General features: G+C 51.2%; 10 protein-coding genes across 10 annotated transcripts; 5 read left to right on the forward strand and 5 right to left on the reverse strand.

The window, feature by feature from the left end:
• Positions 1 to 526: 526 nt before the first annotated feature.
• CC77DRAFT_1047016 (hypothetical protein) lies at positions 527 to 1,885 on the forward strand (the record flags this gene model as incomplete). The annotated part of the gene is made up of 1 exon (XM_018527472.1): positions 527 to 1,885. A coding segment is annotated over one exon (1,359 nt), but the record flags the coding sequence as incomplete, so codon positions are not given.
• Positions 1,886 to 4,269: 2,384 nt separating this feature from the next.
• Positions 4,270 to 6,202, forward strand: CC77DRAFT_1005384 (general substrate transporter; the record flags this gene model as incomplete). Its single annotated transcript, XM_018523343.1, has 6 exons — positions 4,270 to 4,378; positions 4,448 to 4,785; positions 4,838 to 4,875; positions 4,924 to 5,441; positions 5,488 to 5,903; positions 5,957 to 6,202. 6 exons carry the CDS (start codon positions 4,270 to 4,272, stop codon positions 6,200 to 6,202), a joined length of 1,665 nt encoding a protein of 554 aa, XP_018389792.1.
• A 919-nt stretch (positions 6,203 to 7,121) lies between these two features.
• Positions 7,122 to 8,992, reverse strand: CC77DRAFT_1047018 (hypothetical protein). The gene is made up of 2 exons (XM_018527473.1): positions 8,610 to 8,992; positions 7,122 to 8,562 (listed from the first exon to the last, which is right to left on the reverse strand). Exons 1-2 carry the CDS (start codon positions 8,802 to 8,804, stop codon positions 7,363 to 7,365), a joined length of 1,395 nt encoding a protein of 464 aa, XP_018389793.1. The 5' UTR covers positions 8,805 to 8,992; the 3' UTR covers positions 7,122 to 7,362.
• Positions 8,993 to 10,431: 1,439 nt separating this feature from the next.
• On the reverse strand, positions 10,432 to 12,509 carry CC77DRAFT_1057596 (hypothetical protein; the record flags this gene model as incomplete). Its single annotated transcript, XM_018528034.1, has 7 exons — positions 10,432 to 10,683; positions 10,733 to 10,836; positions 10,895 to 11,383; positions 11,435 to 12,298; positions 12,349 to 12,377; positions 12,428 to 12,451; positions 12,505 to 12,509. 7 exons carry the CDS (start codon positions 12,507 to 12,509, stop codon positions 10,432 to 10,434), a joined length of 1,767 nt encoding a protein of 588 aa, XP_018389794.1.
• Positions 12,510 to 15,408: 2,899 nt separating this feature from the next.
• CC77DRAFT_517160 (hypothetical protein) lies at positions 15,409 to 17,600 on the forward strand. The gene is made up of 6 exons (XM_018531996.1): positions 15,409 to 15,507; positions 15,636 to 15,850; positions 16,195 to 16,458; positions 16,546 to 16,965; positions 17,074 to 17,368; positions 17,421 to 17,600. Exons 2-5 carry the CDS (start codon positions 15,800 to 15,802, stop codon positions 17,353 to 17,355), a joined length of 1,017 nt encoding a protein of 338 aa, XP_018389795.1. The 5' UTR covers positions 15,409 to 15,507; positions 15,636 to 15,799; the 3' UTR covers positions 17,356 to 17,368; positions 17,421 to 17,600.
• CC77DRAFT_1016750 (hypothetical protein) lies at positions 17,426 to 18,344 on the reverse strand (the record flags this gene model as incomplete). The annotated part of the gene is made up of 1 exon (XM_018524270.1): positions 17,426 to 18,344. A coding segment is annotated over one exon (551 nt), but the record flags the coding sequence as incomplete, so codon positions are not given.
• Positions 18,345 to 18,486: 142 nt separating this feature from the next.
• On the forward strand, positions 18,487 to 20,366 carry CC77DRAFT_981387 (eukaryotic translation initiation factor 3, subunit 6). The gene is made up of 3 exons (XM_018536082.1): positions 18,487 to 19,092; positions 19,152 to 19,747; positions 19,799 to 20,366. The coding sequence occupies exons 1-3, from the start codon at positions 18,592 to 18,594 to the stop codon at positions 20,010 to 20,012; spliced, it is 1,311 nt and encodes a 436-aa protein (XP_018389797.1). The 5' UTR covers positions 18,487 to 18,591; the 3' UTR covers positions 20,013 to 20,366.
• On the reverse strand, positions 20,326 to 23,791 carry CC77DRAFT_1016752 (calcofluor white hypersensitive protein precursor). Its single transcript, XM_018524271.1, has 11 exons — positions 23,745 to 23,791; positions 23,664 to 23,694; positions 23,575 to 23,614; positions 23,427 to 23,523; positions 23,047 to 23,379; positions 22,873 to 22,999; positions 22,750 to 22,785; positions 22,616 to 22,700; positions 22,522 to 22,567; positions 20,653 to 22,469; positions 20,326 to 20,586 (listed from the first exon to the last, which is right to left on the reverse strand). Exons 1-11 carry the CDS (start codon positions 23,752 to 23,754, stop codon positions 20,431 to 20,433), a joined length of 2,778 nt encoding a protein of 925 aa, XP_018389798.1. The 5' UTR covers positions 23,755 to 23,791; the 3' UTR covers positions 20,326 to 20,430.
• A 342-nt stretch (positions 23,792 to 24,133) lies between these two features.
• Positions 24,134 to 25,518, forward strand: CC77DRAFT_1057601 (hepatocellular carcinoma-associated antigen 66; the record flags this gene model as incomplete). Its single annotated transcript, XM_018528035.1, has 2 exons — positions 24,134 to 24,223; positions 24,274 to 25,518. 2 exons carry the CDS (start codon positions 24,134 to 24,136, stop codon positions 25,516 to 25,518), a joined length of 1,335 nt encoding a protein of 444 aa, XP_018389799.1.
• A 218-nt stretch (positions 25,519 to 25,736) lies between these two features.
• CC77DRAFT_1057602 (peptidyl-tRNA hydrolase domain-containing protein) lies at positions 25,737 to 26,400 on the reverse strand (the record flags this gene model as incomplete). Its single annotated transcript, XM_018528036.1, has 3 exons — positions 25,737 to 25,824; positions 25,884 to 26,144; positions 26,204 to 26,400. The coding sequence occupies 3 exons, from the start codon at positions 26,398 to 26,400 to the stop codon at positions 25,737 to 25,739; spliced, it is 546 nt and encodes a 181-aa protein (XP_018389800.1).
• Between the last annotated feature and the right edge of the window lie 30 nt (positions 26,401 to 26,430).

Here is a 26,430-nt window from a genome sequence, read left to right on the forward strand (position 1 = left end):
ATGAGATCGAGATATGAGGACCGTCCTTGGGGTTGATACACGAATGGCTACTGCTGAAGCATGAACAGCTGTTGCTTCACTTGGGAACGACTTCGTGCCACAGCCTAGATATTCTATAATCGTTACAGCAATCAAGAAAGTCATTCACTCTGGCTCACTCTATCCTTACCCATATTCACTCTTCACTTCGATTGCAGTCGCAACTGGGAGTGCGCTAGAGGCTCCAGTGGTTGCCACCTGGACGTATATGCGCTTGCGCCGACTAACTTGGCCGTTCTCCTGTTGTTCCCCTAGTTTATATAAACTCTTCTTTCCTCTGACTAGTTCCTCAAACCTCACCACTGCACTTTCGTTCACGGTATAACTAGTCTCAACCAACATCAGCGAACGATAATTGCTCCAGAAACAAACCGATAGCAATCACTTAAGATGGCTGGAAACAGGAAGAAGAACAAAAATAAAGCTAACGCGAATGCAAATGAGAACATCAACTCTCGTAACAGGGAGAAAAAAGTCTCAAAGCAGTATGATTGAAAAGCGAGAGGACAACAAGGATAGAACCGTCGACCCACTCGATTCTTCTCCAGTATGGAGTGGGAAGGAGAACGGAGACAGGGCGCTTTGTGAAGCGGATGTCGTTGTTGATTCGTCCGAAGAACCCGCGGAATCCAGCCGAACCACAGAGCAAACGAACGATGTAGTTGCAGCCGAGCAAGGTAAGGATGATGTCTTGCATGGCGAGCTTTCGCAACCAGGGTGTGTTGTCAATGGGTCTGAGCGACTACCGACGACCACGCAATCCAGACTGGACTCCAGCAATGTCTCTTGTAATACCCGTGCTGAGGAGCGAGTTTCCAAAAACGGATGGTCCTTTGGAAGAGAAGGGGTTCAAGATGTCGCAATTTCCAAAGAAGAGCTAAGCAACGGGTTCCAGCGAACTCCCGAGGTTCAGGTATCCCAGGAAAGTGTGGAGATGACAGCAAGCGAAGTCCTGAAGAAAGACGTGGTGCCGATGACTGAGAACATCGCTCAAAATCCAGGTCTCGAGGATACAGCACTATCTGAGGATGATGACGGCAGCGTGTCATCGTCTCAACCTCAATCGCACCTGCAGCCGCCATCGGCACCTGCTAAGCAGCTCCTCGATGACCATAAGACTCCCTCCAGAGACCAGAGCTGCAGACCACAAGCATCAACCAAGTTGCCGACGCAGATACCGAAACTTGATGATCGACCAGCATTATCTGAGCAAGAAATTTTGAAACAGCCCACCATACAAGCAGCTCCGACTGAGTCGCACCTGCCCAGTAAACCCGAGGTTATCAGCCGAGATGAAAAAACTCAGATGCTCAGCCCCAAGTTCGAAGAGGTAGAGGCGCTCCGCAAGCGTTTTGTTAGACAGATTGAAGATCAAGAGCAGCGCTTCAAGCAGCGGGAACGAAAGCTTAATGCTGAGCGCGAGTTCCTAAATGACAACCTTGAGGCTACTCACGCAGAGATTACGCGTCTTGAGAGCCTCCAGGCTCTCCCTCAAACACTCAATCCTACCACTCGTGACCAAGGCACTCGTGACCAAGGCACTCAGACAGAGACATCTACTGGTTCACTAACCCAAGAGCCGAAGCTACAAGGCAGACCACCACTACTGCTTCACGGAATTCTAGAAAAGCCTAGCAATACGGCACCATCTTCAGTCAAGCCGCGAACCCAGGAGCAGAAGAGTTCAGACGCCAGGCGAGAATCACGGTTCCATGATACTCTCAAGTCACAAAACAGGGATCATAGTAAGAACATGGCGCAACCAGCGCAGGAGCAAAAGGAGGCAGAATTCGAGCGAAAGATCCACAGTCTGGCTCGGCAGGTTGCTGCGGAGGCTCAAGAACAGGTAACCCATTCCCCAAGGACTAATATACCTGCATGTAAGTGCCCTTGTATGAATTGCACTTGAGGCGTATACTGACTTTGTAAACCCACAAATAGTATCCAATCGAGTTCAATCGAGTACAGTACCTCCTGCTACAATACAGCCTTCGCCTATACTACGGCCTCGGGCACTATTAACGTAAGATCCCTATTACAGTCATCAGGAGTCATCCACTAATATCACCTAGCACTGCCGGTCGTTTTTTCAACTTAATCGTAAACAATAACGCTCGAGCATTTGTATCTAACCACGAACACATTCTCGCGACCAACACCGCCTACTTTACTTTGAACGCGAAAGAAGACCCTCGCACATCTTTTGGACGCAATTTCGGATGGTACGTCAATTTTAGTGGCGCACAGTTCTCCCTCGAAGTCATCAAAGAGTACACATGGTGGCTCAAAGACGGCATAATTCGTACCGTCTATTCTCTTGTCCGAGGTACTCACCCCAACGTCAATTTTGCCTTCCAATTCCTAGCCAGCGCCTATGTCTTTGGCGAGCATATTGATGACAGGCGTTGGATGAACGACGTCATGGATGCTTTCGTTAGTGCTCACAGTCGTGTTCGGCGCCTCAAGATGAGCTTAATTGTCCAGTACACGTACAAATTTACGAAGCACACATCGCCTATGCGTAGATTGTTGGCAGATATGTATGCGCATTGCCCGCAATCGACCGACATCGTGAACGTCAGTCCTAGGGAGCTACCGGCCGAGTTTGAAGTGGATGTTTTCCAAGCGTTGAATGAGCCGAGACTAGAAGTAGAAATTGGTGGGAACGTCTGGAAAATCCAAGTGTGTATCATGTATGAACGGCGAACTAGGGAGCCGGTAGGGATATGGACTTTCACAATGTCGATAATCTCGTAGTAGGGGTGGCGATACTATAGCATCATAAGACAAGATCGAACGTAGGTTTGTATCGGGAAGGAAACAGCAGATACGTTTTCGTAGATTAGCGCGACCTTGTCAAGATAGTTTGATCATATAAAGCGTACAACAGGAAGAACTTCCGTGTATTCGCACTGCCTCTGGTCAAAAGTTCTCGATTCCGCGAAGAAAATACCAGAATACACAAACCGCATGACATGCCTGAGTCGAACCTCCCATGCATGCGGGACATGCAATGGACCTTTGTTTATAGAAGCCAGGTGTCAAAAGGCTCACTCCGCTTCCGCTGTGCAGCCTCGAAGGAAACTTTAAACTCGTCGTCGCCGTCACCGTCGCCGTAGTTTCCCCAGACGATGAAGGAGGGGGTTTGTGGGGACCCCACCTTTTCCAGCTGTAGCGAAACTGGGTTGATGAGTGATCATAAGAGATAGTGACGTTGTTCGGTGTTATAGCAGAATATCGGAAGGAAACCAAGTCGGCGGTGGACATTACTGTAAATCAGTAGTGCGACCCGCTTTACCGGCGACTCTTTCCTTCCGACGCTGATCTAGGTTAGTGTAGCTGCTAGCGCTTGCCCGTCGCGACCTCTTCAGCAATTCCCGCCGCGACCTCCACTTTCCCCGGCAGTTTTTCCCTCAAGATGGTCTGCTTTGAAAAGACGTTTACCCAACTGGACGACAGCACCGCGCGGAACGACGCGAACCTAACTATGGGGAATCTGGGGTAGTACTGACACGCCCATGCGCGTTTTCTGGGGTCTCCGAGCACCCCATACAGTCACCGCGGCCTTTGAAGACGCGGAGACAGGCTTATGACGACGGCGACAGGGGTCTGAATGCTTGCGGAGCCATTTCAGCCTCTCAGAAACAGATTCCGCAGGTCAATGACACGCAACCTGACCTCAGGAGAGCAAGATTAAGATCCAGATATTCATCGAGCTTTCACTACCGATTCACACGATCTGTAGCAGAGCCGCTCGGCCAGTCTCGGACGCAAGGGTCCCACAGAAACTTCGAGCGAACGTTTTGACCCAAGCGGCGTTGCCTCAACAGCAGGACCCCCACACGCGCACAACGCGGCCAGATCCCAAGCCACACAAGAATCAACTGACAGAAGCTCCCAAGCGGTAGTTATCAAACCCAGCTAATGTACGTTCACTTGAGGAAACGCTGGCCGCTGTCTATACCTGGCATTCAACCCGTTCGTCTTGGCATTTGCTCCAGGAAATAGTCGGATGTGCGCCTAACGGCAGTCATACGCCTGGCACTAGCGTTGGCAGACACTGTACATGGTGTGGGCCCACCGGACAAGAATTGACGCGGCATCAAGCGAGATATCGAAAGTGCATAAAGCTGTCGATTGCCTCCCCTCATTCACTGCATCCTCCAGGCAAAGCCATTCACTACAATAGGCGGCTTCAGCGCGTCACAAACCACACCACTGAACGACATCATGGGTGAACAAGATTCGATCAAAAGCGCGCCTTATGAGCAGCGCGAGTCGATGCCTCCTTACTCCAGCAAGCAAGGAATGGTAACCAGGGAGCCCTATGGACCAGCAGGTATGCATTGTGAACTACCAGAGTTTGATTCATAAGTGGAATATACATGGAAACTAACTCCAACGATAGGCTTCCGTGGACTCTTCTCCAACCCATACGTTGCCATGTGTGCAGCTTTCGCTACGATCGGCGGTCTTCTCTTTGGATACGATCAAGGTGTTATTTCGGTGACCCTTGTCATGGATCAGTTCCTTGGCCGATTCCCACGTGTCTCGAGTGAAGCATCAGGAGCCGGCTTCTGGAAGGGGTTGATGACTGCTATGCTCGAGCTGGGCGCCTTGATTGGTGCTCTCTTTGCTGGTTGGATCGCAGACAAGCTATCCAGGAAGTACTCTATTGTCGTTGCAGTCATCATATTTACCATTGGAAGTATCTTGCAGACAGCAGCAATGGACTACGCGATGTTGGTAAGTTGTAACCACACGAACTAGATTTGAGACGTAGACTGACTTTCTGTAGACAGTTGGACGTTTGATCGGTGGGTGGGGAATCGGAGCGTAAGTTCAGCCATCTTTGTATAAGAGATGTATACTAATTACGTGTAGTCTTGCAACTATCGCTCCACTCTACATTTCCGAAATCGCACCTCCCGAGATTCGCGGTGCTCTCCTTGTTTTGCAGGAGTTCAGCATTGTTCTCGGCATCGTAATCGCTTTCTGGACAACCTATGGTACGCGCTTCATGGCCGGCGAGTGGTCATGGCGTCTTCCGTTTCTCATCCAGATGATTCCAGGCCTTGTTCTGGGTGTTGGCATTGTCTTCCTACCGTTCTCTCCACGATGGCTCGCTAGCAAAGGACGCGACGACGAGGCGCTAGTCGTACTAGGCAAGCTTCGTAAGCTCCCTACCGATGACCCGCGTATCTTTCAAGAATGGTGTGAGATCCGTGCTGAGGTCACTTTCAATCATGAAGTCAGCGTTCGGAGGCATCCCGAACTGCAGGCCAAAACCCGCAAGAATGAGTTTAAGCTTGAAGTGCAATCTTGGCTTGACTGCTTCAGGCATGGGTGTTGGAAGCGCACTGTCGTTGGAGTGGGCATCATGTTCTTTCAGCAATTTGTTGGTATGTACCCCATTAGTTCCAGCAAGGAAACAACTAACAATACTAGGCATCAACGCTCTCATCTACTACTCGCCCTCTCTCTTCGAAACACTAGGCCAGGACTACGAAATGCAGCTTCTGCTTTCTGGCATCATCAACTGCACGCAGCTCGTTGGTGTTGTAACAAGTCTGTGGACTATGGATCGCTTTGGACGCCGACCGTTGCTCCTTGTGGGTGCTGCTCTCATGTTCATCTGCCATCTCATCATCGCCGTCTTGGTCGGCAAGTTTGGTGGCCGATGGCTGGACTACGCAGTGGAAGGCTGGGTTGCTGTCGCCTTCCTATTCTTCTTCATGTTCAGCTTCGGAGCTACTTGGGGACCAGTCCCATGGGCTATGCCCTCAGAGATTTTCCCGTCTTCATTGAGGGCGAAGGGTGTCGCACTCTCAACGTGTTCGAACTGGTTCAACAACTTCATCATCGTAGGTCCACACTTCCTCTATGACTGATATAAGCCGCGACTGACACGTACCAGGGTCTTATAACTCCGCCTCTCATCCAAAACACTGGCTTCGGAGCCTACACCTTTTTCGCCGTCTTCTGTCTGCTCGCCTTCGTTTTCACATTTTTCGTTGTGCCGGAAACCTCTGGCAAAACACTTGAGGAAATGGACCAGGTGTTCAAGGATGTCAGCAGCGAGGCGGAAGAGCAACAAAAGGCTCGCATCATGCGCGATATTGTCGAAGGCAAGCAAAACGAGACCGTGACTGTAGTTCCCTAAGAGGGGTTGTAACGACAGCTTCGTTTCGTCTAGATTAAATGTCTCGAATGATGAACGAACAATTGATATGAATGAGTTTATGAACATCTTTGCACACATGCACGCAATGGTCAGCCTCGTGCCGCTAATTCTCCGTATTGACTCTGCGATCTATCGAGTTCTGTCAATCTATCATCGCGACCTAGGAATGCGGTATATGGCCTCGTCGCTTCCTTTTTATATCTAAAGTCTGGAGTTTTGTTAATCGTGGTAGGCGCACATATCGCACAATCGATCGAAAGATCGTGCGTTCGAGGTGTAGTCTCGTCATACACAACAGGCGGCTTCTCGTTGCGAAGCGCATGCTGTACGACAGGCACATAAGGCGTACATAGCATTCTTGTTTGCTACCATACTTACTCAATAAAAAAAAATGACATCTTGATACAAATACGTACTGTGTAACAATGACGACGTTGATGTTGCGGAGAACGGGAAACTGCAGCTTAGTTGTTCTTCGATAGTGTTGAAAGCCGGCAAGATGCATTGGTTGCAAGAGATTAAGATGGGTTGTATGCCTCTTGGTTAGCTCCAGAAGTGTATACAGAAATATGGCAAAGTAGATGGCCATAAATTGGGAGATTTGGTGTAAAGGGTTTGGCCCTTCTGGGAGAGCAATGTTACTCAGGATGAGAGGATGGGATTGGAGATACGATACAACGAAGCAGTTGTTGCGAGGTTTGCGCGTGTGATCCAGGGTCTTCAGATAAGCAGTCCCCGCGCCTGCCAGGGCGTTTTGACGAAGAGCTTGAAGCTTGGAAACAGCCTTTTTCTCGGAATATAGGCATCATACAGCACACCGATGCTCTGTAAAAGTAACTCATTCAAAATAAAGGCTTCGTTGCAAGAGCGGAACCTGACGAACATGGATATCCGGCTTGACTGAACACTTAGAGCGAATGCGCTCGCATTGCTCTTTTTACTAACCTTCCCTGCTGTATCTCGAGCTTCGAAACTCTCCATAACGTAAGCAGTCTTCTTTGGCAGAACTCCGCGAAACAAAAGGCAAAGCTGCCCTGATGGGTCTGCCCCAAAATTAAGCGCGGTACTGCCTCCCTTCACTTCCCGACCTTCCCGACCCCCTTACCACCTCAATATACAATCACATTCTTGTCCTGTCGTCATAGCCCGAGGTCTTCTATGCCAAATTCGACGCTACCAACTATCCTCACGGTTTTGGCGAGGCATCGTGGCTTCCCACCAGCAAACTTCTGCAGCCAAGTGGTGAGGTTTTCCCAATTCTCGCCCCGCACAACTCTCCCCAGTACAATGTCATGACCCGGCTGGCTCCAAGACCGTGATAACTCTGCAGAGAAGCGTACAGGTTGTCCAAGCACAGCTTCCAGCGCAAGGTGCGCATAACATACGGCCTCGTTTGCATCACCCGGTATGCCTATATCATCGAGCGGCTTCGTTATCACGCTCTCGGGGAGCTCCGCTTCGAGGTAATCTATGATATTCGCGTTGCGCGCGCTCGGCCCACTAATAAACAGTTCGTCGACGTTCTCACCGGCAGGAAAACTGAGCGCAAGGAGTCTGCGGTACTGCCTCAGAATATTCTCAGCCGTTATGCGTGTAACAGTAGCAACGATGTCTGCTTCAGAGAGTTCCAAGAAGACACACTCATCGACGAGTCTTTGTGCTTCGTGATCGCCGAACATTTCCCGGGCTACGCTGAGCGAAGGCAGGATGCGTGAGTAGTCGTATGTCTCAAGAAATTGTGTCACAACGCCTTCGTGAGGCTTCCCTGTCGTCGCAAATGTTCCGTTATTGTCTTCGTTTCGGTCGTTTGAGGTGCAATATTTCATGGCGTAGTCGATGAGTAGACTTCCGGGTCCGCAGTCGCGACAACATGTTTCTCGAGCGCTCTCGTCCGATAGAGGAGGGATGAAGCTGCAATTTATAAGCTCGCCAATATTCAGACTTGCGCGAAATTTAGACGCGTGTCTCAAGAAGAGTCTGTCAACGTAAGCGATAGGGGATATATGAGGCCTTACGAGACCGGCTTCAACGACTGTGAGATCAAAGACGGTATTGATGCCAGTCTCAGCGCTGACATTGGCGTTCCATCCTAGTGGATGCGTGTTCAAATCGTTGCTTTCGGGCACGCCAGGTCGTCTTAGACCTGACGCGTGTGTGCCGACCAGGTCAATGGACGCAAGCGGTATGTCGTGCTTTTCGCAGAAGCTCCTAATGCCGTTGGAAAACAGGTAACCGAGTAGCGCGTTGAGGCATGCCACTGGCGAGGATTCGTGTTCTGCTTCGTGGAGGCGGGTAAGGATATGGTTCCGAACAGCAGGCGATGTAGGCACCGAGCCGCTCTGTCGTTGATCAGCATTCAGAGAAGTATAGTGTCGACAGCACTAACTTGGACGAGCTCTAGGCGCAACGTAGCATCAGGTGAGGACTGACGGTACCGGACCAGCGCGAAATTGAGCTGGTTCAGCCCGCTTCCGCAACAGGCGCCCAGTACCCGGAGGTCCAATGCAGATTGGAAACTCATTGTCTCTCTCATATCAGTGTTCAGGCTGTCATAGTCTGTTACCGAGTCGTTGCGGTGCATGCTAGGCTTGAATGCTATTCGACCAAAGAACGCACTTTAATGCCCTAAGTCCGGAGGCGATAATCACTTGAGTCGTGGAGGTGGTACCTGTCCAGTGGCGTATAACTGAGCCTTCGCCAGAGGTGGTTCGGGCTATAGCCCCATACGGCACGTTGCATAAGAAGATGCATGCTGAAGGTAAGCTGTGGGGGTGGGGGGAGATAGCTAAGAACGCTATGCAAGACCCAACAAACCCTGTGAGGTCTCGCTGTACTGAGAGTCATGTGACGTGACTTGCACTTCGTTACGACTTACGCGAAAGGGGGCAGTGGACCGGAACAAACTCCCGGCTGTCAAAAGTGACGTAGCTGCTCGACAGTAGTTCCTATGAAAATTCATCAGTACGTCCGCAATTGGAGAATACACAGGAGACTACACAAGGAGAGCGCATCAGCGGTACTTTCTCCTGGCGGTTGGCAACGGATTGAGTGCGTGCGGGGACGTGGCATTGGGAAATAAACGTATCTACTGCGGTCGTGGCACCCAGAAAGCCTCCGAGGTCAAGCAATGAGCAGACGGTCTGTCGTACATTGGTACTTCTCTCTGGGGACACAGAGAAGGTCAGAATGATGTTGGAAAAAACTTCGTTGCTTCAGTATTGCGCGCCTCACCAACGGTTCTGGTGGTGAAACTGATATTAGTAGCGAGCTTCTTGTGTCTTCAAGCTCAACCATATGAAAATAAGATCTGATATATGTTGCATTGCGTAAAGAGCTTTCGATCAGACTTCAGCAAGTGTCTCGACATACAGCAGATGTCAGCACCATTGGAATCATCACGAACGGAGAAACTAGATATGCTCATGGCTATGAAATGGAACAACCACATCATACAGGGCTTACAAACTACGTGGTTGACAAGACTACCACTCCTACAGTCACCAGTCACGGCTACACGCGTACAGCTCAGACCACTCTCGGTCTATTTGACCGAAAACCGGAGCAGACCTAGGAGCTTGCGTTTTGTCAAGATGCCAAGCTATCTGGATTCAATATGCACATAAGGACTATATATCGTATCGAGTAGACAGTTGGGTCACATAACATGCATAACTGCAGACTAAGCGGACATGAGCACACCAGAACATTCGGTTCTTCTTACAATATACAATAGCCCTTCGAATGGGAAGAGGCTCTAGCCTTGGTGTTGCATGATACACTCGGAACAATTACCCGAACACTTGGGTCGCGAGATGTGGAGCATATCAAAACACGAGTTTAGTCTGACAACTGACATGTCTGGAGCTATAGCCACATCCTTGATGTCGTAAAAGGGAATGAGATACCCGTATTGAGCTTAACAAGAAAGGGGAATGGATATATGGATCTGGTCACAGTAGTGAGCGGCTACTTTTGTTAATGGTATGTTTATGGTACAAAGCACGATGATACTGGCTGCCAGAAACTGGAGCACCTCACTCCTTACGTCGGGTATCTTGCATAGTCTCCAGCACCTGCTTTGATGGTTGCTTTTGGGTGAGGTTATGGATCACCATCAAGGGTGGACTTTACTTGGTACTAGCGACTGCCTTAACCGCAGTATCTACGGGCAAATGGTCAATGACGACTCAAGACCGAGCTCCACGGTGTTAAGCTGGAGAGGTGGACGAGCCAGGGATACCCCATTCAGCTTTCAACGCGTTGCTGATCCAGGTTGTCGGCCACACATGGTTTTTCTCGAAGTCCTTCAGGAGCTGTACTACCTGGTCTCTTTCTTTCGGGTCGCATACAAGAGGTCCCCATATGAAGATGGTATGGCAGACGGTAATCGCCAGCGGGACAGTTTCCGGCGAACTATTACAGGCTCCGCAAATGGCGCGTGCATGCGATAAGATTTCATGCTGTTTGGGTGAGTAAATAGATGTTCTTCTTGGTGGCTGGGGTCCTTACATCCGTTTCAGAAAGGCTCCCAACATTGCGGATTGCAAACTTCGGGCCTGGCTTGTAACGCAACAGCATAATGCAGGCAAAGTGGTAGAATCCGAATGACACAGCTGATAAGTTTGTGAGCATCAGCGCAAGAATGGACCTCGGGATGGATACAGAACTTACTGTGCCAGTCGGCAGTGAATAGCATCTCAGGAAACGGGCCCTGGTCGCCGGCTGGACCTTCAAAGATCGCATTAAAACCGTCGGGTCTGTCACGTATCCACGTTTGGACAAGGTCCCATAGCTCTTTCCATCGTCGCATCTTGTAAGTTTTCTCGTTCTGTGGTTCCTTGCCATCGAAGCAGAAATTTACAACACATGCAAGATTCCATGTCATTTGGTTCGCCCAAGCGGTCTCCAATCTTAATCGTGCCAGCGGGTGTGCATCTCGTAGGGAGCTTGGGGTTGGGTGCAACCGTAATGAGAAGTCGATATCAGGTGGCTGCTGGTTGATGGTGGCATTGTAGAGGCACTGGCGTACGTAAACCCAAAAAGCAGCTTCGCGCAATGTAGGTGCTGATGGATCTACGTAGTGGTTTCCTTGGGATGATCGAATAATGGCTGAGCAGCCTGCGAGATGCTGTTCATCATCAGAACCAGTGCTGGACGGCACTAGAGGTACATATTAGGCAGGAAAAGCACAAAGGATATAGCAGCACCTACCGTTCAGCTGCTCATAGAAGCGCAGTATGACGATAGCACACAAAAGAGTTTCATCGTGGCTAGCCGCTTGCTCGTTCAATCGTTCGATGAGCAGGGCAATGCAGCGCTGGTAGGCTGCTTCAGCTGTTGCGTCCTTTCTGCAGTGGCGAGCCGCAAAGGACATGACAGCGTGGCAAAGCACCGGGCATTGTTTGACTTTCTCCGGCACGCCCAGTGTAAACTGACGTGTGGCGTCTGTGCAGTCTAGCCAACGACCAAGATGTTCGGTATAGTGATGCACCAGCAGGGCTTCTTCATGTGTCAAAGAAACATGCTGAAGTGAATAGTTTCTCGTCCCCTCTGGCATATCCCTTCGGTTATGCGAGTGCGAATGTGCCTGCTGCATTGCCTGACGGGTATGCATCGGCAGCGAGCCCTCTGACATGCCGTCCGGGTCGGGCGACTGCAGCAGACTCGCCACCGACACACCACCCGGTGTAATCTTGGACCTGGGAACAAAGTATGGTGAGCCTGGGGATAAGTGAGCCGACGGTGAGGAAACGCTGGTAGATTGGCCCTCCGATACTCCGTCGGTCCGACTGTTTTTCCGTCGTCTCGGTGAAGTGTTCCGGCTGAAGCTCTCCTCGCTGAAACTGTTTGTGCGAACGGCTTCATCTCCTCTACCAATGCCATCGACTCCTTCGACACCGTCAACTTCCATCATGTCACTCTTACTCTCGGTTTCGTCATCGGTGCCACCAGCAGCAGATCGACTTGATGAGGGTCCATCAGGCCGGTAATCCTTGAACTTGGTATGTGGCTCTTCCCACTGGCAAGGACGGTTTTTCTTGCCGCAGGCTTTGCATACTGGACGGGTTTCGTCGCCTGCGTGCAGGATCAGTATGGGAAGGAGCGCTCTGCAACAGAACACTCACACTTAACGCGGCGCGCTCGACAGGTAAGGCTTATGCAGATCAGCGGAATTTGTCGCCGCAACCTCATGGATCCACTTACCAGCCGTTCCTAGAGCGGAATTTACTGTATAAAGTCAGTAATATGTTTTTACATGTTGGGTGGGTACCGGAGATTACCCCATATATAGGAATTCGAATCTAACGTTCGAATCGAAATGTACCTGTCGTCGTATTAGCTGGTGCCCTGGTTTGTGCCCTGTGCCTCACGATAGCGCTCGCCATGAGTTGACAGGCTAGCCAGCATTGGAAGTGCGTACCAAAACTATGCAATCCGTTAACCTATCCTCTTGGGAACTCTTCTGACGACTTCTTGGATTTGCGCGTTGACTTTACCGAAGCAGTGGCATCTGTAGGATCTTGTCGGCAATGTTCGATAGGAACTGAGAACGATCAAGCAAGGCACGTCACACGTGGAAGCGAGGCAGGTGCGAGCTAGATATGCTATGGGGCAAAAGGCTGGCCAGCTCTAACGTAGTCTCGATAACATTAGTCATTTGCCAATTCGCCAGGACATATGCCTTGTTCTCTGACGCGGTGAAAAAGGAGTTGAGCCTATAACTCACCTCTTGAGAACGCTCGATGCCCGGTATGTCTGTGGTGTTGGCTAGATTGAGGTGCAACGTCACTCTGTTCCCTTAGACTAGACTGTGTGCTGAACATACGGTATTCATGCAGAGCCTATGCTCATCCCTATCAATGCTGTCAGGTGCGGCCGATCTTCGATACTGCCGTCAGTCCGCTCGATGTTGGTGACCCTTGCTTGGTGAAGGTTGAAGAGCGGGACAAGATCCCGCAGCCAGTCACAGGCAGCAAAAGAGGGACGCTCGGATCCCAAATGCTCTTTAGATGCTTAGGTAAGTAGCTGTAGGTTGCTAGTAGCTTGCTATGCACCAGCTGTCTAGATTGCCTGCTAAACTGCTGAACAGGAGCGCGTTTGCCCAGATGTTCTGAGGTTCAATTCAGTTCTCCTAATCTGTCGGTCAAATGTTTCGCCAAACGGCCGCCAAAATGCTTCTAATCCAAAAACACTGATTCGTATCGAGGTCCCAGCAGGTCGTAAAGCGACCTTTAAGATGGCCTCACACAAGTGGACTATCCATATCACACAAGTGGTGTACTTGAAATGAGTTCAGAAACGTCCAATGTGCAGGGATAGATTGTCTCTGCATTGGAGAGGTTGATCTGCTTCTCTCGATTTTGTCGCCAAGAGTTGCTCTGATCAGCAAAGTCCGGATCTCGTCTCGAATTTGGGAGTTAGAACTTCGCACCCTCACCAGGCGACAGTTGTTTACGCGTTTGCGGTTCCGTCGTCCACGAATGCGCTCATGAGCACCCTTACCACGCGAATTCATCCTAGCCGAGACTATCCACACCTCCAGCCCGCTGGCCTCCCTAGCCGTACCTACGAACACCGAAAGTCACACGCCGTCACCGCCGCTGAGATTCCGAGAGAAAACAACCAGATCCGCGTAGAGAGGGTCGCCCTGGAACACTTCTGAACGCAGTGAGAGCGTGCGATTTCCCAGCAGCATCCTCAAGCGTAGACCCTGCAGACTAGGACTAGGTGCATTCTCCTGTGCTGAACCTGTCCGAAGCGCGGGTGCATCGCTTTTCAGAGACGCAGAACTGTTGAGCACTCAAGATCGCCTTCTAAGATCTGTGTATTTACTTTGTATCTAGACCTTTCTGAGCCGCAACAAACAGAGCCTGGGAGCCAAGACACTCATAGAGATATCATTTCCACACGAAGCATGAAGTGGAACATCTGCTGTTGCAACGCCGTGTGGCCAGCTTGGGGACCTGTCGAATTTACCCAATGTTGTATCCCACCGAGTTCTTACTAGGCATACGTATAGCCCGCGAGTTTTGATAGTGCGATCCCTACGCGTGTTGCTTCTCGAATTAGTTACAACAATATTCATAAAAGCTTTAGGATTTTGTAGTCAGAATTACCGTCGCCAGTTATCAGAAAGCAATATACATGCCCTACGACACAGCTAACCTACGTCTTGAGGGTGGCTTATCTCGGTTACATGAATTCATGAAATCCGGTTTGCGTACGATACCACAATGGACTGGCAGCATTAATGTTCAATCTATACCACGAATTCGGGTTTAAAGGTGTGCTTCGTAACATAAAAGGTATTAGCATACAATACAATAAGGCACATTATGCAAGAGTCATACTGGTAGGCTTCGTCGGCTATTATCTTCGGACATAGAATTATTCATGACCGGACCATGATCCGTGACGTGACCTATGAATGGCGGCAACTCCACGCCAACGGTCTCGTACCGACACGTTTGGCCGAGACGAACACAAGAAGGCAAACCCAGGATCTCTCTGGAAAAGCGTTTCTGTGAGCCAAAGTCAAGATCAACGCAAAAAACTACCTGCGTCACTGGCTGACTCAAGAATTTAAAAATGGCCATATGATACTAGAGATTTGGAGCGAGCTGCACGTCGAAGCAAGGCTTCATGCAGCGCATCGATCACACGGCAGTCGACAATACACGGGTGCGGTGGGATCGGATTGTCTCTGCAAGATCGGGTTTAGCGAAACCGCATGGACCATGATGGCATTTCTGAGCTACCAACTGGACAGCCCTACACGATCGACAGATACGCGAACGTTATATCCGTAAGGGTCTCAAGATACCTGGCATGCGACAGACCAAGATAAATAAATGGGAGCGAGATTGGTCCAGCGAAAGCGCGCTCCGCGGAACAGTCGGTCCTACCACTGCCTCGCGCTAAGTGCTACCCTGTGGCTTACCAGTGGGGATTCCTTCCTGGGCCTATTGTCACAAGGATCCAGAGTGTCGGACCAGCTCAAGTAGGTATGGTTGATCATAGCCTAAATGTAAATTCAACGTCAGTCCATCAAAACCACAGAAGGGTACAGCTGCTCAGGAGCGGATGTACTTGAGTAAATGAGATATGGATGCTATGACACTTGGTGATTCATGAAGATAGGCCTGCAAAGCTTAAAGTGTGCACTTTTGCGCCTCAGACGAGTTTTTTCGCGTCGGTTTGTATGCATTTCTCCTTTGTACAGGCACCAACATGTGTGATATAAGCATGAAAACACGGTCGCCATGCGATTTTAATCCGCGATTGTAAGTCAGACTATACTGTTCCCGTACAGATCGCTGTCTGCACCAGTGTCATGGTCGAGACTTCCAAGGACCAGCCAGTGTGCATGTGATCACTTGATCGCCAATAAAAGCCAACAACGGAAGTTTAGTACCGTCGGCACCCACGCAACTTCCATATCTACGTCGCAGCGTTGTGGAGCTATTCAATGACAACATTCAACATCAATGAAGCACTATGCATCCAAAGCATACCTCCTGTGCAAGAGCTCTTGTGAGCTCTCGACGGTTCTTATGATGATGATGCTTCGATCGGATGGTAACAAAGTGCAAAGGATGTTGCCACCGATTATACTCTGCCTATCATGTACGTATGTCCTGTCCAACGTCTTCCTATCCATATCATTTTCTTTATATTCCATTTTTACTTTCACTTCTGCCTTTCGACTTTCGCGTGCCACCTCGAGGGAGTATTTTCTTGCGCGCCGTATTAGACCGCCGTTCGCGTATGAAACCGGGTGCAAACACGCTCCTGCTTCCGCCAGACTCTCACCTCCTCCCTCATCAGGTACACTCCGTTTGCTTTGATCCGCTCCGGCCCGTACTTGCTCTTATTACCTTCGACTTCTATCTTCTTTGTTCACCCACCCCGCCCTCCCTTGACGCACACAAAGCAGCCGCGACACAACCATCAAGATGACTCCGCCCCAGCTCTTCAAGATTCTCGCGCTCTTCCTGCTGGCCGTTTTAACCACGGCTTCACCCATTGCAATTCCCACTACTGGGGGTGTCTCGGTCCCGACCACTATCCCTAGCGACGTCTCAATCGCTATCCCAGCCAGTACTTCGGACGATGTCCCCAACGACGTGTCAACTGAGGTCAACTGCTATCGCTGTGTATACATCAACCTGTTCTGTAAGGAAATTGGCCTCACTGAGGACCAATGCTTCCAATTGCGATGCAAAGATCCCGACGTAAGTTCATTCATTTAACGATGTACCACCCTTGTGTGTGGGTTTTGAACCTAGAGTATACCGGAACATGAACTGACAATCCCGCAGTGCTATCGATGTCGTAGTAGTTGCCGCGCTAACCAGCAACTCAATGGCTCCGACTCTGCTACTGCCGGCAATGTCGTTGCCGAGAGCTCTTCGACTTCTATGGCTCCAGTAACGAAGCGCGAGGAAGCAAAGCGGTGCTTCTGGGTCTGTATTCATACATACTGCACGCGCCAGTGTATCGGCGACGACGCCGTTGCAGCTCTCAGGGCCAATAGCGCGCTCGTCATCGACGAAGCCGATATGAAAACCGACACCACTATCTCCGTCTCTTCGAGCCATGCGCAACTAAAGAACCATTTCCTCTACCATTGTGACTGGACCTCTGGTATATGCTGGACTGACCCTGTTCTTCAAGCTGTAGCTGGGAGCGAAATCAGCATCGAGGAAATTCCGGACATCCCAACCAAGGTCTGTCGCGAGGTGTGTAGTACGGACGAATCGCTCTGCGGCATGGTCTGTGATGCCGATGAGAATGAAGATAAGAACATCGACTTTGGGAAGGCTGACTTTGCTAACCGCGGGCTCAAGTGCCACTGGGAATGCATGTTTGGCCAGTGTTGGGCTGTCTGTCTTCCGACAACGGCTGTCGGCTCCGCCGATGCCGATGCCGATGCCGATGCCAATGCCGTTATGGGATTGTCCTCTCTCAAATACCGCTGGGAGTGCTACTTCGGCCAGTGCTATGCACGCTGCGTTCCATCAGCCAAAGGAGAGGGGGCCCAGAAGCGCGGTACATTACCTCCACCCTGTCATGAACGTTGTGACGACGACAAGTGCTGGATTGTCTCTCCCCGTCCACCGATAGAGTAGGATAACGTTTGTGGTAAGATATCCAGTGCATAACCATTCTACGGTCTCTAGCTAAGTTTTGCTAGTATGTCCATTCTAAGAAGTGTTCAAGTACGACTATCAGCGGAACGAGAGCTGATGAAAGCTCAGAAATGCAGTTACGTAGGACAAAGTGTCTGGGGAATCTGGAGGCCTTGTACCAGTAATGTGGAGGTACAGATTAAAGCTTCTTATAATAGTAATGAAATTCGGGTGATTACTTTATGAAGTCAATGCTACCCGTCATGGTGGTGTACAATATGCCCATTCGTCGCTTCTTGACGCCTGATGGTATCCAAGGTTAATCGTCTGCACTCTTTCCCATATGATACAAGTTTTGCTACAGCAGAGATGCGCTCGTTTCCATGCTCTGTTCTGCGCCCCATTTTCTTCCGTGAAACATCTCTCTCCCTGGGGAGTTTACATGCCCCGGGCTTTCAAGAATTCTGCAATCTCGCTAGTATGATGGCCCTTGACAACAACATGTTGTGTTACGCTGTTGATCTTGACGTCCTCGTTCTTCTTGTTCAAGAAGACTCTCAGCTCATCCCTCAGCGCTGATACGTCTCCTGTGATCTTGCGTACCATGGTCAAGTGCAAGTTGCCTCCTCGCTTGTAGTCGGTGTAGATGGGCAGATTCTTGTTGACTGATCTCGAGACTGCGTACTTGGGCGGTGGCAGAGACAGTTTCAGTGCTTGTGACGATGTCTTTGGCTTCTTGCTGTTTCTTGGCTTGTTGTCGGCTCGTGGATGCTTGGAGGGCAGTACGGGCTTCTGTTGGGGCGGCTGCGCGCTGTCGCCTTCGGTCAGAGACTCTGCGGCAGCAAGGTCGGCGGCTCGCTGGGCTTCCTGGGGCGTGGATGGGTGTTCGGAAGAGGCCGTGTAGAGGCGGAAGTGCTGTCGGCATGCGACTGCTCTTGGGGCAGCCAATGGCCGCAGCAGCGGCACCAGAGATTGGAATCGGGGCATGCTGTTCCAGCAAGGAGCAGTTCAAGCACAGCGACAGCGAAGACGAAGCGAATAGCCTGGTTGTGACGTGCAGGCTGCTGCCATGGCTCGCGGCTCAACACCACAAGTTTAGCGTACAGGGTACCTCGCTTGCGCACAGTCGCGGGTTTTTTCACCCCGCCACGGCCGACATAACGAATTTCGCGCCTCGCCCGCTCCACCAACCTCACCCACCACGTTGCACCCACACACCTGCGACATCCACCCAACATGGCCGACTCAGCGGCAAATGGCGCCAACGTCGCCGAACAGTACTCGCTCCTCCCCAAGCTTATGCCCAACCTCGACCGTCATCTCGTCTACCCGCTCCTCAACTTCTCCAGCGATGAAGAAGCCGACCAGACCGTCGAGCAGAAGAAGCTCCTCCTCGAACTCCTCAAGCCCACCAACATGACGGATTTCGTCGGACAGCTGCACCAGGAAGTCCACGGCCTCGACGACATGTCCGACGAGTTCAAGACCAAGCGCGACGAGGTCCTGAAGAAGCGCGACCAGCTCGACGAGGCGACCAGCAAGATCAGCGGCCTGCTCGATGACGAGAACGTCGTCACAAACCTGAGGAGCGACAAGCAGCAAAACTTGGCATACCTGAAGGAGAGCCATGGTGTTGACATGGACATGGTCAACCAGTTGCTCGAGTTTGGCCAGTTCCAGTACTCGTGCGGTGTATACCCCCACGCCGCTGAGCTGCTCTACCGATTCAGGGTTCTGGTACGTCTGCCCAACGCGCGCTTGTAGTTGGTTTGCTTACTGACTCCGTCTCATTACAGACCACAGACGGCGACAAGGAGCGCGAAGCCACCTGGGGCAAGCTCGCCTGCGAAATCCTCTCCGTAAACTGGGACTCGGCCATGGAGGAGATCAACAAGCTCAAGGAGATCATCGACACACGCCTCTTCAACAACCCTCTCGCACAGCTGCAGCACCGCACCTGGTTGATCCACTGGTCGCTCTTCCCCCTCTTCAACCACGAAGCTTCGCGCGAAACCCTCACCGACATGTTCTTTTCCCCCGCATACATCAACACCATCCAGACAAACTGCCCCTGGATTCTGCGTTACCTCTCTGCTGCCGTAATTACCGGCCGCAACCGTGGTCGCAACTCGAACCAGTACCAGAAGCAGCTCAAGGATTTGATCAGGATCGTACGACAGGAGGGTTATGAATATAGTGACCCCGTCACCGACTTCATCAAGGCCCTGTACATCGACTTTGACTTCGAGGAGGCGCAGAAGAAACTCAGCGAGACTGAGGAGATTCTGAAGAACGATTTCTTCTTGTTGGGTGCGGCGGAACAGTTCGTAGATGCGGCGAGACATCTCATCTCAGAGAGCTACTGCAAGATCCACCAGAGGATCGATATCAAGTGAGTATTGTCCATTTCTCCGCCCTTGGCATTACACTAATACATGATTAGGGACCTCTCAACTCGTCTCGGTCTTTCACAAGACGAGGGTGAGAAGTGGATTGTCAACCTTATCCGGGACACTCGTGTAGATGCAAAGATCGATTACCAGGCCGGCACGGTCGTCATGAACCACCCACCACAGTCCGTCTACCAGCAAGTCATCGAGAGGACAAAGGGAGGCTTCTTCAGGACACAGGTTCTTAGCGCGGCTGTTGCGAAATGAGCGTGACGCATGTTGTGTCCAATGCATTTGTGTTTTTACAACGGGAGGGAGAGCCAACAGCTTCTGGGGAGGTTACAATCGGGGAGATGATGACGATCATGAAAGGGATGAAGGAATGATCGAAAAGTATGGGTTCGGCATTTGGGGTTTTACGAATTGGGCGTGGCAAAGACTTGCGCAATGCATGCATGGGTATGGGCGTCCTGTTATGGCTCTTGTAGAGCCATCTGTATTCCTGGGCAACAGCACATGAAGCGCTGTATCGGTAGTGGACAACAAGTAGTATCCAAGAATTCACATGGACGATGAAACAACACTACAACTGTATTTTCCCGTTCCTTGTTATCATACAGTACAAGTCTATTCTAAATAACCCCATTTTCAGATCCTCCCAATCTGTTCAGCCCATGCCTCCAGCTCAAGCATAGTATCTGGGCTCATTGAAGACGTGATACCTATGTCCCCTGACACCATGTCCCTTGAACAGTTCCGGGAATCTCAAGCCAGCAGGAACCTGCGATTCATGTACAAGCTCGTTTCCATTCTCCGGCTCGCCGACGACGAATTTGCCCACCTGCATCAACATCATTAGCACCACATCGTTCTGGTACGACAGACGGGAAGAGAGGGATTGACTTACCTGCAACTCGGTATCCGTAATGGTATGCCTGGAAACACGCGCATACCCACTTCTTTTCAACCCCTTGAAGAGAATGTATTCGCACCACCTATCCCAGTCTGACGGATCGATATCCTTCATTCCACTCTTCTCACCCACATAAGTATTGTAGTTGCCCTCGCCAGGTTTGATGACCAAGTACGACAAGAGGATGGCAGGGCGAGGCGTAGCCTTCATGCGTTCGGCTAGATATTCTGACTGCAAGCGGCGATCCTCGGGGTCCTCTTCCTGGCCCGAGTGGAAGACGAAAATATCGACCATCTCGCCGTAGGCGTCGATTGTGGCTTCGATGGCAGGAGCGAGTTCGCCAACGGGCGACGGGAGGAGATGGTGTGTGGAGTTTACAATTGGGAACTTGGAGAGGAGCGCTGAGCCCCATGTATGCTTGTTCGGGCCCGGACCAAAATCGACATACATGCCTAGGTCTTCGGCAAGGAACTGTGTTGTATCACGGTTGCCCATGATGATGCGTTGGAGATCGCTTTCTAGGAGACCTATGACATCGACTTCCATTTCTTTGATCAGGTCACGCATGCGGTATTCAGAAGACCACATGTCGTTATCAAGGGAGAAGTGTATCGTCCAGATACCAGCAGTGATGGACTTGGTTTCTGGGTGGTAGGGCGTGTAGTCGTATGACGGGAAGCGTAGGTAGGCAGTAGCGATGGCAATCAGCTCCAGAGCACCGAGAACGTACAAGTAGTAGGACCGCTGTCTACCGGCGGCTGCAGTAATGACAGCTTTGCCCTTGTAGTTTTTAAGTGCAGGCGGTTGCGCAGAGACACTGAAGATGCCGGCACCAATTTGGAGCATCATAGCTGTCATGACCCAGTCTGTATGTTCGCGGACGAGCGGGCCACCAGGAACGAACGCGTAGGCTACAACCCAGACGTGGAAGAGAACCATGAAGTTGTACACCAAGAATCCGAGTCCGAACGTCCGGCCTGGAGAGTGGCGCGCCGCGTGGGCAATCAGGATAGGTGCTGCTGCCATGGTGTACATAGCAAGAACAAGGGCGCCATAGAACCCAGACCAGTGACTAGTGGTAGTTAGAACGGCAGCGCCAATTGAACCTACGCCGTAGAAGGCCCACGATCTTGACAGGTTTGGCGCGAACAACCCAATCGTAAGACCCAATCCCATAGCTAACAAAGTCAAAGTGCCATGGGGAACAGCCAGGGGACCCCGAACGGGGTAGCCTTCCCATACCCAAGAGATCATCGTACTCGAGTCGGAGAGCAGCGAGTGCATGGCGAACATGACTCCTGCCAAACCGAAGCTCGCAAAGATGGACGACCCTTTAGTAGGGCCCTGAGCTGGCACATCAGCACCAGAGCTGGCGGTAGATCTGGTCGATATAAGCATCGATACGAAGGCAACTACAAGACCGGTCCTGTTCCATCCGCCGTTCGCCTCATGCATAATTGGCCAGATTGGGTTGTTTGTCCAAAAAGCAAACTTGGCAATACTAGAAGCTATTAGACCGATAGCAAAAGCAGAGATGCGTGCTTCGAGGCGATGTGGTTGGGACCGTTCGGCGAAGAAAGTAGCAGACCATGCGAGGCACGACATGGATAGACCAAAGCCAACAGCGAAGAGTCGGTTGACAGGCGTCTTTGCGAGAAAGGCAAGAAGCCCAGAGAGTGAGAGCAAATGGAAGAACCAGACGTAGCGAGTGGCAAGGTAGCGTATGGGCTTGATGCCAAGGAAGAAGGGAGTGATGGTGCACATGACCAAGGCCTCATAACCAGAGATACCCATGTGCCAAAGCGGGAAGTCTACAGGTCATCAACAAAGACATTACAATCATGAAGCTGGAGTTGAACTTACACCAGACGCAGACGCCAAGGGAAGTCAGCATGGACCAGAAGACAAACTGTGAACCAGTCAGTTGCGTCTAGTAGCATCTTGACATGTCACTTACTCCATTGTACACATCTGCCGCAGCATAAATGAGTCCGGACCAGGCAAAGGCACCTGAGAAGGTCGCGCTCATTTCCTTGTTTTTTCTGGAAACGTCAGTAACGCTTCGCATTCCGAAAGCAAATGACAGCTTACTCTTGGATGCTGTCTGATGTAGATTTGGAGCCCGCACTACAAGAGGTATATTGTCAGAAGGTGATCGTAAGAAGTATACATTCTTGATGAGTGTCTATCTATATTGGGAGACGAGGAACGTACAGGCGGGAAACACCTCGAACATCCTTGACGACAATCTCCAAATGTTGGAATTCGATCATGGTGACAGCATCAAAGCCTACGTCGAGCAGAACCAGTGCCCATTCGAAGAAAGCGTAAATAGTGTAGGCTAGAAACATATTAACAAGGAATTGACAGTACAGTGAGATGACATACCTCCGGCAACACGATGTACCTTGTGTTGAATGAAAAAGTATATCAACGGCACAAGAGTTCCGAAAAAGCTGCCAGCGAGGACTTTTCGGTACTTGAGAGCAGTGGGGTTCTTGGGGCTGAGAGCAACACAGCCCAAGGTCCAAGGAAGGGTCGCGACAAGGTATGAGATCATGAAAATGTCGTGCCAGTCGTGGTCGTCTGTAGAGGTCACATATGTCCACCCCCCGCATGTCAAGGTCCGAAAGATACCAACGCCAGCGATGAACTTGGGGAGGGACGAGTTAGGACGGCGGGTCAAGATGTACCAAAGGCCAACGAGCGCAAACCGAGGGCCTACACATGTCAGTATAGTCGTCCATGTGTCGGGTCTTGTTCCATACCGGACGTGAGGGCGATGAAGAGCATAAACACCGAACGCTCTGGGTAGCGGTCGCCGATAGTCGCGGACACGGATGGGAACCATTCATCTGGGTAGCCCTGGGTATGTTGTCAGTATAGTTGAAGCCTGACATGCAGCATGCAACTAACGTAGAACTCGTTCTGTACGATCTTGTGGTAGTGTAGCCATCTATGGATGTTCAGTCGCGTCGTGGGGTAGCAGAGAGTCAAGTGCGTACATTCCAACTACGAGGGCGCCGACAAAGGCACCTGTACTTGTCGTCAGTACAGCCAATCACAGGAGTCTTGCATGGACATACAGTAGGCCATGGCGGTATGCGAATATGATATCCATTTTCCATTGAACTACGTCTTGTGAGCATGCGGAGCTCTCGGGGGTGAGGTCTGCCCGCGCGTACCGTAGCGACGGTGTCGCCGTCCTTGTCTTTGACCATTGTAAAAGATGCAGGTAGCCTCTCAGCGACGCTCGAGCATTGGAAGAGAAGAAAGAAGCAAAAGAGCGTCGTGAATTGATGATTCGCAGTCGTCAGACACGCGAGCCTCCTGAAGTTGTCATGGCCAGGGTTCGCGCTTCCGAGGTCCGCAGCCAAGGCGCTATCGGCGGGAGCAGCGTTAGCCTAACTTTTTTCTAAGGCACGGTCAACTTTTCTGATCTCAACTTTGCCAGCAACACTGGACACGCGCAAACATGGCCGGACCGAGTGACAAGGCGCGTTTCTACCTCGAGCAGTCGGCGACGGAGCTGAACGAGCTTGAGCGCAAGAAAATCTTCTCACGGGTAAGATGCGCACATCTTCGCGCTACGCCATGTCTTCTAACAACATGTAGGAAGAGATCGGCTCCATAGCGAAGAAACGTTCCGACTTCGAACACATCATCAATGCCAGAGGCTCGCACCCTGAGGACTACATGCGATACATCGAATTCGAAAAGAGTGTCGATGCTCTGCGCCGCAAACGAGTAAAGCGACTTGGTGTACGGTACAAGGGCTCTGGTCAGCGGGCAATCTACTTTCTCTACAATCGGGCAACGCGCAAGTTTCCGGGCGACCTGGTGCTATGGATGCAATACATCGACTTTGCGCGCAAGGACAAGGCATACAAGAGACTGAACGACATCTTCACCTCGGTCGCTCGACTCCACCCTACCAAGCCTGACATATGGATCCTTGCGGCGAATTACTTCATGGATACACAGGCGGACATTACCAATGCGCGGAGCTATATGCAGCGAGGGCTGCGCTTCTGCAAGAACTCCGAGGTCATGTGGCTGGAATACGCGAAGCTCGAGACTATCTACGTTGGCAAGATCGCTGGTCGGAGGAAGATTCTCGGTTTGGACATCGATCGCACAAGCAAGTCGCGCACAGATGAGGACGGGGACGAAGACATGATTGCGCTCCCCGAGGTGACCGCCGAGGATGTGAATCCCAGCTTGAAGCAGGCTGATGGTGTGGATGAGGTAGCTCTGCAGAACTTGGCCTCTGCACCAGTACTCACTGGCGCTATCCCACTGGCAGTCTTCGATTCCGCCATGAAGCAGTTCCAGGGCAAGGCTAAACTCGCCGACAGCTTCTTCGACATGTTTGCCGAGTTTAGTCAGCTAGCCTGCATACCACGCATCTTGCAGCACGTGCTAGATTACCTGCAAGATAACTCTCCACAAGCCGTGGAGACCGCTATCTGCAGGTTCCGCATGATGCTCTTTGGCTGCGATCCTACCGACCCAGAGATCGCCCCTGCATTAAGCAGGGCCTTGGATTTGATAAGCTCCGCCATTCAGCAACATCCTACGGAAACTGTCAGGGTTTCCGAAGTCGCTGTTCGGCGGCTGTTATCTCTGCACCGGTTACTTGCGGATAGCGATTCGTCGTTACAGAAGGCATCGCGAGCAGCACTACGCAAGTATGTACGGGCCATGGAAGATGGTGAAGGCGATAAGGTTGCTAGACTGGCCGAATCGCTACGACAGCAGGGAAAGAGAGACGATTCGGAGTTGTTGGTGCAGACGGGCGTCAAGTACTGGCCTGCAAATGAAGCGCTCCAGAATTTGTCGTCGGCGATGGAAACGTGAAGGATCAAGAGACCTTGGTCAGCAGACACTAATTGTACCGAGCACTCCCTGCATGAAGTATTCTTCCTATCTCTTATCGGATCGAACACCATAAGCTACACCGCTACGGCCACACTCGCACTATCGTGAGACGTGCTACCGTTTAACGGTTGAACCACGTCACCTGCGCGTCAAGCTGATCAATGATGCTGTGGCAAGCCGCTTCCCCGCAGACCGCTTCACTCATCACCCCGGCCTCGCCGCGACGTCTTCTTAGCGCTTTGCTGCTTCTTGCTCTTGAGGCGGCGCTCGTTATCTGACTTTTGTCTGGTGTGTTATCAGCTTTCGGGCCGTCGCTAGGGCCGTCGCAATGGACGAAAACATACAGATGTTTGACACGCTGCACCTGTGCTGCTGGCGTCTCGGCGGGGACAGCATCTTGTCCAGCCTGGGCAATGGCTTCGTATAAGCGCTTGTAGCAACTTTGAGCATTGTCGCTCTGCTTTCGACTGTCGTCGGCCTGCACTATTATAGTATTTGACCTAGCAGCTACGTAGCGGGAACGTCTAATCTCGCCATGCAAAGCTGCAGGGACATAGTGCAGCAGGGCGTCTAGAGGCACTTTTAATGTAGCTTTTGAATTGACTCTTTGTGCACATTCTTAGTATAGCGCGCACGTTTGGAAATTTATTGTAGTGTGTCATACTTGTTGACGTTCTGGCCACCGGGGCCTGATGATCTGCTGAAGCTCAGTTCGCCAATGCTCTGCAGAGGGATCGTCTCTGCATCCAGGCTCGCGAGCCAGTTGCGCGCAGCGCGAAGCTCGTCGCCAGCGGCACTGCTGGCACTTCTTCGAGACTGAAACGGGACGAGCGAATGGAAGACAAGACGTCGAGGCAGCATCACCGGTCGCGCAAATTGCTCGGGGGGTTG

This window comes from Alternaria alternata (assembly GCF_001642055.1).
Source record: "Alternaria alternata strain SRC1lrK2f unplaced genomic scaffold CC77scaffold_3, whole genome shotgun sequence".
Taxonomy (NCBI): domain Eukaryota; kingdom Fungi; phylum Ascomycota; class Dothideomycetes; order Pleosporales; family Pleosporaceae; genus Alternaria; species Alternaria alternata.

What these genes read in the sequence shown, in the direction of transcription:
- CC77DRAFT_1016752 (XM_018524271.1), bottom strand. An exon ending in TCGTACAGAACGAGTTCTAC is followed by an intron (nt 23,524 to 23,574) that starts GTTAGTTGCATG and finishes CAACATACCCAG; the next exon opens with GGCTACCCAGATGAATGGTT. An exon ending in GTTCGAGGTGTTTCCCGCCT is followed by an intron (nt 22,786 to 22,872) that starts GTACGTTCCTCG and finishes TACCTCTTGTAG; the next exon opens with TGCGGGCTCCAAATCTACAT.
- CC77DRAFT_1047018 (XM_018527473.1), bottom strand. Translation starts at nt 8,804, where the DNA reads ATGCACCGCAACGACTCGGTAACAGACTATGACAGCCTGAACACTGAT. An exon ending in TGCGCCTAGAGCTCGTCCAA is followed by an intron (nt 8,563 to 8,609) that starts GTTAGTGCTGTC and finishes GATCAACGACAG; the next exon opens with AGCGGCTCGGTGCCTACATC.
- CC77DRAFT_517160 (XM_018531996.1), top strand. Translation starts at nt 15,800, where the DNA reads ATGGTAACAAAGTGCAAAGGATGTTGCCACCGATTATACTCTGCCTAT. An exon ending in GATTATACTCTGCCTATCAT is followed by an intron (nt 15,851 to 16,194) that starts GTACGTATGTCC and finishes ACTCCGCCCCAG; the next exon opens with CTCTTCAAGATTCTCGCGCT. An exon ending in TGCGATGCAAAGATCCCGAC is followed by an intron (nt 16,459 to 16,545) that starts GTAAGTTCATTC and finishes ACAATCCCGCAG; the next exon opens with TGCTATCGATGTCGTAGTAG.
- CC77DRAFT_981387 (XM_018536082.1), top strand. Translation starts at nt 18,592, where the DNA reads ATGGCCGACTCAGCGGCAAATGGCGCCAACGTCGCCGAACAGTACTCG. An exon ending in TCTACCGATTCAGGGTTCTG is followed by an intron (nt 19,093 to 19,151) that starts GTACGTCTGCCC and finishes GTCTCATTACAG; the next exon opens with ACCACAGACGGCGACAAGGA. An exon ending in CACCAGAGGATCGATATCAA is followed by an intron (nt 19,748 to 19,798) that starts GTGAGTATTGTC and finishes ATACATGATTAG; the next exon opens with GGACCTCTCAACTCGTCTCG.